We start from the raw sequence: 12,537 nt of genomic DNA, 5'->3' as shown, positions 1-12,537 counted from the left end.
CACATGTCTATGATTAGGAAACTTAACCATCTTTGATCAACGAGCTAGTCTAGTAGAGGCTTACTAGGGACACGGTATTTTGTCCATGTATCCAAACATGTATCAAGTTCCCGATCAATACAATTCTAGCATGAATAATAAACCTTTATCATGAATAAATAAATATAAAATAACACCTTTATTATTGCCTCTAGGGCATATTTCCTTCATGGGTTGCGCGCGCCGCCGGCGGGTGGCACCCGGCAACGCCGAAAGACGTGAGCTTTGGGATTGGCACGCCGTGGCGGTGTACGGGGTCGGAATGCGGCAAGGCAGAGAGAGCCTACGCGGAGGATGGGATGGCGACCGATGCCACCAACAAGCTAGGAACCGAAAAGGAACACATATCCAAGCTGCTAGGGACGGAGCCGTCGGGATGTCGCCAAGCCAAAGGCCGGAGAGACGCAACAACTGGACCGCCGGGGACGGAACCACGCCCGCAGAGGACGCTGGAGAACGCATGTACATGACCGCCAGGACCGGAGCGGAGCCGACAAAGTGTCCACCACGAGGCCTCAACCACCCGCTAGAGAAGACCACCTTGACCACAGAAATCGGACGGAAACAACACCGTAGCTCGGAGGAGGCGTCGCCGGAGATGAGGAGCAGCCTGCAACCTGGGCAGGGCCAGAGCCTCTGCTCGCCTGGGGTCCTCCACCATCCAAGCCGCGCTAGCACCATCAGCAGCAACACAGTGGAAGAGCGTGCTGTCGAGGGGGAGACGACCATGGGAGGAGCAGAACGAGCTCGTGCTGCCACGCCGGGCCGGAGGACGTATCAGCCGGAGGGAGGGGTGGGGAGGAGCTTCGCCAGATCGGATCTGGGCGGGCGAGGCCGAGCGCGCGAGGAAGACACCGGGGCGCAGCTGCCGCCGCGAATCCGGGCAAGGAGGGGACGAGCGCCGTCAGAGGGGATGAGGAAGGCGGCGCTGGAGAGGGACGCGATGGTGGAGCGGCTCCGACTAGATCGAGGTTGGGGGAGGGGTCCTGGCTTGAAGAGGGGAACGAGACCGCCTCGCCGCCACCTTCCCTGGGCGCGGCGCGCTTCGCCGGCCAGCCCTCCGGCGGCGGCGCTGCGGGGAGTGACGGTGTAGAGCGGAAATTGGGCGGCGGCGCTGGTTTTCCCCCGTGTTGCCAGACACATGCGACGTGGGGGACGAGGGTGGCTCCTTTATGCTCAAAGTCGAGCGGGGAGGCTGCGAATTCGGGTTAAGGAAGGTGGAGTGAGAGAGCGGCCCGGTGAACATTTCGCTATGATGCTGAGACTGAATACCGGACCCGTCGAATTTGAAGCATGTCCATGCTCCATGAAATCGAATAAAGTTGCGAATTTTTCTTCGACGGCCATGCATGTCATGAAATCGAGGATGATGTCGTGAATTAAGAGCGAACCCCACATGTAGTAGATTAACTCCATAGTATATTGTTGACTCATGAAGTTGAACTATCCAATGGTGGTTCGTTACTTCCGGGAAATATACAAGTAAGTGCTTTGCAGCAGAAAAAATGTCGATCGGAAATTGAACTCAAATTCCCGCCACGGAGAAACTCCAATACGCGCGCGTGGGCCGAAACCCGCCTGCTCCCCCCGCCCACGTTCTTTCGCCACGTCAGCGATCCGCGCCAAGGCGCATCTGGGTCGTCCATTGCGCACCGCGGCGGACGGCCGATATCATATCGATCCGTGGCACCCATCCGTCCACCAATCAGAGCCCGCCTCCCTCCTCATATAAATTCGCCGCGCCCTCGCCGTTTATCCACCACCATTCCCCCCACCTTCGAGCGAAGCCGCGCACAGCACACCAGAGCACCTCTCCCCGTTGCAGCAGCAGCAGCAGCATCCATGGCGCCCAAGGCTGCCGAGAAGAAGCCGGTGGAGAAGACCCCCGCGGGCAAGAAGCCCAAGGCGGAGAAGAAGGTGCCGGCGTCCAAGGAGGGCGGCGAGAAGAAGGGGAAGAAGAAGTCCAAGAAGAGCGTAGAGACGTACAAGATCTACATCTTCAAGGTGCTGAAGCAGGTGCACCCGGACATCGGGATCTCCTCCAAGGCCATGTCCATCATGAACTCCTTCATCAACGACATCTTCGAGAAGCTCGCCGGCGAGTCCGCCAAGCTGGCGCGGTACAACAAGAAGCCCACCATCACATCCCGGGAGATCCAGACCTCCGTCCGCCTCGTCCTCCCCGGCGAGCTCGCCAAGCACGCCGTCTCCGAGGGCACCAAGGCTGTCACCAAGTTCACCTCCGCCTAATTTGGCACGTCGTCCGTGTGTCTTCTCTGGTGGATGGATCGATGTCACCCTGTAGTTTCCTGTTCGGACTCTGTCCTCTTGTAACTTGTGCTGGTTGTGTGGGATCATATTTCATGATCCGGAGAAATAGTAATTTCAGTTCTTGATATGATTGTGCAAGCTCGCTTTTTCTCTGTAAATCTCTGCGGCAACGACTCTGAACTTGCAGATATGTTTCTCTGTTTCAATTCTTAATTTCAGTTTCAGCGAAGTGTTTAGTGCCCTGTTTCAGTTAACTGATGAATTGTGGATATCTTCAGACAAACTCAGTTTCATCTGCCGACCTTTTGTCATGCTCGCTGAATGGCCATGATCCCCCAGAACGGATCGTGAGGTTAATGGATCAGGCTTGTTCTAGTCGAGGAGAGGATGTTTATTTAGAGAAGACGCACATAAACTTTTCTTGTGCTGAAATGCATATTTTGTACCATGTGTATTTTCTTTCGCCACTTTTTGTAATAATGTAATCACATTGTTGTTCTTGGGAGTACATGGTATGCAAATCTCTGCAGACAACGACTCCAAACCGGCAGAGATGTTTCTCTGTTGGACTATGAACTCTGAACTTGCAGGATGTAGGGTGGTGAGTCTATTTCAGTTAACTGACGAAAGTGTCGGTATCTTCAGACGTAAACTCAGTTCGATGGCTTTGATCGCCTGAAACTTCACTGTTGCCCATGCAGATGTTGCCGTTACTGAAAATCTCTGCTCCGTCACGACGTCAAGCATTAAAAACCAAAGCTAATCTCCAAATAATCATGGCGAAATTGGTTTCTTTCTAGCTCTGCATTCTGTACAACACGCGGCTTCAGTTGGAAGCACAAGTTAACAGCAAATGAACGCGCCGATCGCACGAAGAAAGAATTAGTCTCACACACGACCACGAGCAGCTCGTGATTCACTGATCAGTGGCACACGATGGTCCCGAAGCAGTCGATCCCATCGAACTCCGGCGCGAACCGCGCCCTCAACGTCGGCGGTGACTGCGATTTCCCCTTGTCCGGCTGCTGCTCCGCCTCAGCCGGCAGACCGCGCTGCTTTCCGTCTTGCCCTGCTCTAGCCTGGTCGTCGTCGTCCTGCTGCTCCTGCAGCCTCCTCCCCTGCCGCTGCCAGGAGAGCCGAGCCCAGCTGTTGCCGGAGCCGGCGCCGGGGGCGACGTCAGCCGGCGACGCGCTCAGGATGGAGAAGGCCAGCACCTTGTCCATACTCGATTGGAGACGGGGATGATTCCTGGCTTCCTGCAGCAGCTCCGGCGGCCGACGCTTTCTTGCACGCACGCACGCTCTGTGACTTTGCTTCAATTAATCAACTGGCTTTGCTTGCTTGGTGAAGGGAGAGCGGCGACGCGACCCGGCTTATATACGGCGGGGCATGGTCATGGAGGAAGTTTTGGGCATGGCGGTTTCTAGCGCGCGCTGGAGGAGTCCAGAATATTCGTGGACGCGGCCGTGAGGGAGAACCAGCGAGCGAGCTCGTGAAAACGCGGTGGCGTGGTGGAGGTTGCAACCGTTCTGTGGTTTCGCGCGTGTTTTCCTGCTGTGCTGCCTTCACATGGCATTAAAGTATCACCCTCTTAACATTTTAACTTTTTTTAGATTTTTGGAAACTTCCAAACTTGATTTTCCATGAAGTTTTTTTAAATGTTGGTTCCCATGTAATAGCATGACACCTTGGGCGGGGGCACCATGCTAGAGAACACGACACCCTGGCCCGGGGCGCCATGTTTCAAAAAATTGGATGTTAATATAGGTTTTCAAAAAAAAAGATCATGTATTTAAGAAATGTTTAACGCGAACTCCCTCCATAAAAAAATATAAGACCGTTTAGATCATTAAAGTAATGGTCTAAATAATTTAGATGTATATGATTTTTTTAGAATGTTTACTGAAAAAAGCTTAAAATTTGTTGAACAAAAAAGAAAAGAAAAGATAAAAATCAACAAACAAACACAAATAAAGACGAAGAAAACAAAGGAACAAAGAAATATAAAATAAAACCAGTGAAAAACAAAAGAAAACTAAATTTATAACAAAGAAAAGCACGTCATTTGGCTCGCTCTCAGCCGCCCCCACGTGTCGCGCTCTGGGCGCTTCCTATGTAATTTTTTTTATTTTTTTGCACGTGTTTCTGGCTTTTTAGATGATTTTTTCTGGGTTTTTTCGGCTTTTCTGTTTTCCTTGCCTTTCGTATCTTTTGGCCCTTTTGTTTTTTCTTCTATTTTTGAATTTTTTATTATATTTCCTTTTTAAAATTCATGGCATTTTATAAAATTCATTTTTCTCCAAAATCCATTATTTATATTTTATAAAAATCATGAAATTTTTTGAATTTTTGAATTTGTTTTCAAATCCATGAATTATTCAAATTCATATTTGGTTTTAAAATTCATGAACATTTTTCCTTATTAACATTTTCTAAAAATATCTGATTTTTTATTATTTATACCTTTTTTTAAAAAATGAACCTTTTTAAAACATGTGAAACCTTTTCAAATCCATGAACATTTTCAAGTGTAGCAAACATATTACAAATCCCCAAACTCTTTTTAGAAAAGTGAACGATCAATGTCAACGATCAGTGGTCAACGGTCAAGGCAAGCTAATCAGCTGGTTGAAAGAAGAATGAAACAGGACGAGGCAACTAGCGAGAGCAAGGCGGGCGAGCAATGGAAGTGTTAATGGGCCACAGCCTGGGACATACTATCTTTTAGTGGGCGCTAGGGACAAAAATTGGCGCTGAAGCGCCGATTAGGAGGACTGCACCATCTGGTCATCACTTTCTCATGTGGCGTGTACCGTGCCATGGACTACTGGGCTGGGCCAATACTTTCCTCAAAATTCGGGACTTGCTACCACTCTCCATCCAATTGGAGGCTCCCACCCCGGCGACATGGAAATTTTTATTCCTAAATACTCCCTCCGTTCACTATTATATGTTCTATTTTTTAATCGAATGTACATAGACAAGTTTTAGTGTGTTTGTAAACTCATTTCAATCCGCATGTAGTCCATATTACAATATTCAAAATGTCTTATAATAGGGAGCGGATGGAGTATTTGCTAACAGGTTGAAGGTAATTTTGCCGGAAGTCATCTATCAGGAACAATGAGCTAAGTTGTATTACTCTCGCACACTGATTACATTGGCCACGTCGGGCTTATATAGCAGAAGTACACAGAGAGAGAGGGGGAGAGAGTATACAACGGCACCCCTGCCATGCAGGGCGTGCGGGCGCACGTAGGCGCATGAACAGCGTGGGCAATTAGCCTAGCTAGAGACCCGGCGAGTGGGTTAGCCATCTGGGAGCTGTTGTAGACGAGCAATCGAACACCCCCCCGCAGCCGAAACGTGAGGTTCACCGATGTTGAGGCTGGACCGAAAATCGTTGAAGACGCGTGTCGGCAACCCCTTTGTGAAGATGTCCGCAAACTGGGAGCTCGTCGGGACGTGAAGAACTGCAGCTCGCCTAGCATGACGCGTTCACGAACGAAGTGGAGATCTATCTCAATGTGCTTCGTTCGTTGGTGCTGCACCGGGTTGCTAGACATGTAGACGACGCTGACGTTGTCGCAGTAGACCACCGTAGCTCGCCCGGGAGGCTGATGAAGTTCACCGAGTAGTTGACGTAGCCACACCGTCTTGGCGACGGCGTTTGCCATGGCGCGGTACTCGGCCTCGGCACTGGACTGGGAGATGGTACTCTGCCGCTTCGACGACCATGTGAGAAGGTTGCTGCCGAGAAAGACACAGAAGCCGGAGGTCGACTTGCGTGTGTCTGGGCAACCTGCCCAGTCGGCGTCGGAGTAGGCAATGAGATCGGTGGAGGTGTCCCGATGGAGCTGGAGTCCGAGGTGCGTCGTCCCTCGCAGGTACCGTAGGATGCGTTTGACGAGCTGGAAGTGGCAGTCACGCGGCGCATGCATGAACAAGCAGCACTGCTGGACGGCGTAAGAGAGGTTGGGGCGTGTCAACGTGAGGTACTGGAGCGTTGCTCCACGGTCTCCGTGTGGCCAAGGAAATCAATTTAAGCCGGGTATGATGCTTTGGAGATTCTGATCTGGTGGCCCAACAAGTTTTTGGCACTTGGGATTCTAAGGATCCACTCATGGCGGCTTACAGACGCGAGGTGGATATTGTGGCGGGTCACTTCAAAGGTTATCAGGTTGAGCATATTGACCGGTGCAAAAACGAAGCAGCAGATGCTTTAAGCCGGCTAGGATCTCAGCGTAAACCGGTACCACCCAATACCTTTTTAGATATCTTGCATAACCCGTCTGTTAAGTTGCCTACAGAGGAGGATTTAGTTGTTCCTGATCCGGAGGCCCAATTGGTAGCCGCTTTACATGTAATTCCGGATTGGACGGTTCCATATTTGGTGTATATGAACCGGGGCGAGCTACCATATGATGAGGTTCTAGCCAGATAGATAGTCCGATGATCAAAGTCCATGGTTATTCACAATGGCGAGTTACACCACTGCAGTGTTTCAGGCATGTTCCAGCGTTGTGTTTTCGCCTGAAGAAGGCCAAGAGATTCTATGCGAGATCCATGAAGGGGATTGTGGTCATCATGCCGGTTCGAAGTCCCTGGTGGCTAAAGCTTTTCGTCATGGTTCTATTGGTTGACAGCTCATGCCGATGCTGAGGATTTGGTAAAGCGGTGTGACGCTTGTCAGAAGTTTTCACGCCGAGCTCATGTTCCGGCTCAAGAGCTATGGATGATTCCCATCACTTGGCCGTTTGCTACTTGGGGGCTTGATATGGTGGGATCTTTTAAGCGCTCCAAGGATAAGAAGACCCACCTGTTGGTGGCAGTTGACAAGTTCACCAAATGGGTTGAAGCGGAGCCTATAAGCAAGTGTGACGCAGCTACGGCGGTTCAATTTCTCAAGAAGATCATCTTCCGCTTTGGCTTTCCACACAACATCATCACGGATAATGGCACAAACCTTTCTAAAGGTGAGACGGAGGACTTCTGTCAGAGAGAGCACATCTGGCTTGATATAGCATCCGTGGCTCACCCCCAGTCTAGTGGTCAAGCTGAGAGAGCTAATCAAGAAATATTGAAGGGTATCAAGCCCTGGCTCATGGTTCCTTTAAAGCGGATGCCGGGTTGTTGGGTGGAAGAATTACCTTCTGTGTTATGGAGCATCAACACCACCCCCAATAGATCAATGGGTTACACACCTTTCTTCATGGTTTACGGGGCAGAGGCGGTCCTCCCAAGTGATATTCGTCATGATTCGCCCCAGGTTGCTAATTATGTTGAAGCGGACAATGAGCAAGCACACCAGGAGGCGTTGGACCTCTTAGATGAGAAGCGGGACATGGCTTTGGCTCGTTTGGCGGTTTATCAGCAAGACCTGCGGCGTTATCACAGCTGCCAGGTTAAAACAAGAACCTTTCAAGAAGGCGACTTAGTGCTCCGGCTCATCCAGGATCAAACCGATATGCACAAGTTATCCCCACCTTGGGAAGGTCCCTTTGTGGTCAGTAAGAATCTGCACAACGGATCATACTACCTCATTGATGTTCGAGACAACTCACGCAGTTCTGAGAAGGAGACCCGGCTGCCATGGAACATAGCTCTCCTTCGGCCTTACTACACTTAAGCCATAGGCTTCTCTTATGTACATATTTTGACAATGTATATATTATGATCAATATAATAAACCGGCATCCTTGCTATAAGCAGGGCCTCTGCCGTTTTCCTCAAATATCTTTTTGGTTACATGGGGGCTTCAGCTGACAAAGCGGAGTGCTGCCTGTTAAACCGGCAATCATGCCACAATACAGCTTGGGAGCTTCACACCCAAGGGGCCAAAGAGAGTCTGGATGCTATGCACAGCTCAAACATAGGCACCCATTGAGCACAACTCACATAAATTACTTGGGGGCTCTTTGTGCACTGCAACAAAGAGTTTGAAAGGACCCTTGTAATATGCTATCAAGCACGGCTTGGAAGCCTGGTGTATTCACGTAAAACCCCGGGTTAACCTGCCTTCATCAAGTAAGCCACTCCTATCCAGGTAATCCTGGCATGACCCGCCAAACGTTTGACAAGTCAATCTTATACAGACCCTGAACTTGTCAAAGTTAAAACGATGATTGGTTAGTTGGAGGTCCATCCTAAAAGGCTTTGCAAAATGGTTTAACTCAGCGGCCTGGCAACCCATGAAAAGCCTCGAATTTGGGCCTGGCAGCCCTTGAAAAGCCTCGACTACATGGTCTTTATTTGCTTTTTGCCAAGTTTTCCCCCCTTTGTTAAAATTTATGTTAAACCGGTGTCAGTTGACCCGGTATGGCTTTTTACTCATCATAATAACCCGGTGTTTGTTAACCCGGCTTGGCTTTCAACTACAAGTTGTCAGACCATATTCATTATTAAACCGGTGTTACAACACCTGGTCTGGCTTTGACTACATGTCGCCAGTTTGATCATCTGGTGTTCATCACAACCCGGTAAGGTTTATCATATACACCAACACTGTATGGTGAGAGTTATCAACACTCCAGATTTGGGTTCTCACCCTTACTACAATCCAAGTTGGTAAACCAACTAAGTGATTTAATATCACAGGTATGATTTATTTCATATTCGGATTCAACTTTGGTAATTAACCGGGCTTTGTATTGGGCATTGTGACCCGTCTGGCGGTAAACCGCCCGGACAATTCTTTTTATGCAGACATCAGGATCGCATGAAATTATCAAAGTGTATAAGCAAGCACATAAAATATCATGGCGGATCACACATGATCATGTATCAATATTGCAGAACAAAGTATTTTAACTAGCCTATTACAAGGCGCTTTGAGGCCCAAAATAATGATTGTTTTCACACAGAACAGTCTGTAAAAATTAGGCTTATTGCCGGATTAAGACTCGTCGCCAGGTGGACGTGAGGTTGATGGATCCTCAGGCGTCGGTTCAACCTCCTCCTCCCCACCCAGTGGCTGGAAGTCAACGGTGGTCCAGTCAATCGGGGTTAAAGCTTGAAAGACAACCTCTTCGCTTATAAGACTGGACGGTTCAACATCAGGGGCATAAGTGTGCTTACGAATTGGCGGAATAAGATTCTGCACTTCTTTCACAGCAGTGTCAACTCGATGGTTGTTGGCATCATAGAAGGACCGGTGAGCATCCAAGTTCACCTCTTCGGCCAATTGACTTGCTACTGGATGCATCTCCTTGGTCAGGGCTTTGAGGGCTTCATTATCAAATGCTGATCCATTTTCTTGTTCATCCGGATAGCCCTTGGTGGTATCAACTGGATCCAGGTTAGCTATCCATGATTTGGCACGAGTCAGTGCTAACAAAGCGCCAGCCCTGGCAGCAGATCGCTTCATTTCTTCTATCTGCACCAGTGTCATCGACAATTTGGCTACTGTATCTTGATTAGCATTGGTGCCAGTTTGTTATATGAGGCCGCACAGATAACTCATTGGGCACCAATGTATAGTTGCTCAATCAATGTGTAAGCTGCCTTCAACTTCATCCGCATATCTGCGCCCAGATGAGCAATGCGACTACCTGCAACGGTTTAAGAATTTAATGTTAAACCGGCAGAGTTGAAGATACTTTAGCACATGATATTACAAAGTACTTACCAAAAATTGCAGAGGTCATAGCATTCACTTGATGTTTCAGCCCAGTCAGCTCTTCTGCCACCGGTTTAAGAGCTACTTCGGTGTCTTCAGCCCGCTTCAACAAAGCGGCCTTCTCAGTTTCCCAGTTGGTACGTTCATTTTTGAAGCCATCCTTCAACTATTCCATTGCTGTTAAAGCTCCCTTTAGCTCCTCTTTGGCTTTAGAGGTCTCTTCTTGTTAGGACTTGATGTTTTCTTGAAGATCGGCGATTTGAGATTCTTTGGTATTTATATCGGTCTGCAAAAATCAGATGCTAAAGCTGTTAATATTTCTATAAAAGTCCCAAGCACATAACAAGTTATACACTTGGCACTTGGGGGCTAATGTGGATTGTTTCTTAAAAAGGATGTTTTAAAGTCCCAAGACTCAATACAAGTATTAATCTTGGCACTTGGGGGCTAATGCGTATTTGATCAGAAAATTAAAGGCAGAAGACTTCAGGAAAGAACAAGTTTTGAACATGAAGTCCCGGTTCATCTTGATAAGGTAAACCGGCCCTTGGGGGCTACTCAGTTGAAGTGTTCTTTATCTCGAAAGTCCCGGTTTGTCTTCAAGAGATAAACCGGCCCTTGGGGGCTATAATGGAATTGGAATACAGAACAAGCAAATTTAAAGTGTTTTGAAGATTACCTCATAGCGTTCCTTCATTAAGTTCACCAAACCGTCCTCATAATCCCTGCTTGTGTATAGGCGGTTTAACAATCCGAAATGGAGCTCCTCGGCGCTAAGGTTAATGAAGCTGGATAAATCTGTCTCCCCTTTCCCCTTGCCCATAGCAGCAAATTCCTCCTTAGCAGGATGCTTTGACAAGGCAACTGTGTTGCCAGGGATAGTGTGACCGGTACCAGTGATAACAACATCATCATCGCCACCTTTTGATGGGGTTGGCGGATTGACAATATCCCTAGCCGGGCTTGGCACATCTTCGCCCTTGGCTGGGCTTGGAGGATCAGCATGCGGACCGGCCGGGTTGACTTCTGGCAGTTCAACATAGGTATCCTGACTTTGGGGTACAGGATCATCAATGGCGATGTCAGCATCTCTATTAGTGCCTTATGAAGTTCTATCCGGTTCAACCTCTTCAGTAGGGACATTGGTTTTTGCTTTCTTTCTCAGACGGGCTTTGGCGCTGTAATATTAAAATAAGAGGTCAGTTGGTAAACCGGCGCAAGAAAACAAAGTTAAAGCCAGTATACTTACCCAAGGATGGTCTTGAGGGGAGGCATTTGCGTGGTTGATGAATCGCCAGATGAAGAGTTAGAAGTTACCTGATAATTTGAATCAGCCGGATTAAGGGGGTATCGGAAGCAACCCTTCAAGGGATAAGGTTTATTGAAAGAGCAAGAGACCTCTAGACGACGCTTCCGGTTTGGGGTGTCTGGCAAACCGGAGGAAGTCACCTGTTGGCCACTGTGCCGGGTTGTGCGACGACCTTCAGTTTGCTGTGTCTTCAAAGAAAATTGCGGATCCAAATGATCAAGAGGGTGAGAGTATTTTACTTTCCGAACTGCATGGCGAATTGTTTTGAACCGGCACATGATCTGAATCGGAGGAAAGGGAGATTACCTCTACATGATCCACACGACTGGCCTCCGCATCATCCTGGGAATGGTCATTGTCAATAAGGTGTATGAAAAATGGACCAAGGGAGTCAAGTTCTACCTCTGGATCCGACTCATCAACATCTTCAGGCGGATCAGAGGACTCGGCGGTTTTCTTATTGGCTGCTTTCTTTGTGACTTTGCTTTTTGCACGAGGAGCCCTCACCGGTTTGTCTGAAGCTTTCCTCTTCTAGAAAGAATCTTTGGCCTGTAAAATCAAAAAAAGGGTTATCAGAACAATGTTAAAGCGGAGACAGATCAATAAAGGTAGAAAAGGTAAACTTCTTACTGCTGGCGGTTTGTTGGAGGTGTAAAAAGGGACCAATATGGTCTTGCTGCATTGAGCGATTGGCTCATCCAACATCTTCTTCACGAACTCAGTGACTTCCTCATCAGTCATTTCTTTCTCATGATATCGTTGAGGGTCTTTGATGTTTCCGGTATACTCATGCATCAAATTGGAGCGGCGGCTTAAGGGAAGGATACCCGATGAAACCCAGCATCGAACGAGGTCAATGCCGGTTAAGCCATTTGCTAGAAAGGCCCGGAGCTTAGCAAGTTGAGGTGCATAAGCTTGTCGTTCTTTGGCGGTAAGCCGCAGAGGCAGTGGATGGCCATTGCTAAGCCGGTGAGCGCAGTAACCCGGCAGAGGGTTTTCATCAGCAGGCGCGGTGTTCTGACAGTAGAACCATGTTTGTTTCCAGTCCTTCGGATGGCTGTGGTGTTTGGCATGAGGGAAATCGACTTCTTTCCTCTTCTGAATTGACACGCCTCCAAGTTCAGTGTTGGGGCCGTCAGAGAATTCGGTTCGGCGGTTTAAGTGGAAATAATCTATAAAGAGCTCAATAGTTGGTTCTTCCTAAATATAAACTTCGCAGAACACTTGAAAATTGCATATGCTGCACACAGAGTTTGGTCCAATATCCTGAGGATGGAGTTGGAAGCTAGCAAGCACATCT

General features: G+C 48.5%; 2 protein-coding genes across 2 annotated transcripts; one reads left to right on the top strand and one right to left on the bottom strand.

Annotated features, from left to right (window-relative positions):
- Positions 1-1,803: 1,803 nt before the first annotated feature.
- On the top strand, positions 1,804-2,437 carry LOC119274974 (histone H2B.4-like). The gene has a single exon (XM_037555742.1). It carries the CDS (start codon positions 1,882-1,884, stop codon positions 2,287-2,289), a length of 408 nt encoding a protein of 135 aa, XP_037411639.1. The 5' UTR covers positions 1,804-1,881; the 3' UTR covers positions 2,290-2,437.
- Positions 2,438-3,056: 619 nt separating this feature from the next.
- On the bottom strand, positions 3,057-3,609 carry LOC119280904. Its single transcript, XM_037561594.1, has one exon. The coding sequence runs from the start codon at positions 3,531-3,533 to the stop codon at positions 3,234-3,236; it is 300 nt and encodes a 99-aa protein (XP_037417491.1). The 5' UTR covers positions 3,534-3,609; the 3' UTR covers positions 3,057-3,233.
- Between the last annotated feature and the right edge of the window lie 8,928 nt (positions 3,610-12,537).

The sequence above is a fragment of the Triticum dicoccoides genome, chromosome 3B (assembly GCF_002162155.2).
Source record: "Triticum dicoccoides isolate Atlit2015 ecotype Zavitan chromosome 3B, WEW_v2.0, whole genome shotgun sequence".
Classification (NCBI taxonomy): Eukaryota; Viridiplantae; Streptophyta; class Magnoliopsida; order Poales; family Poaceae; genus Triticum; species Triticum dicoccoides.
This window is presented reverse-complemented; position numbering and strand designations above follow the sequence as displayed.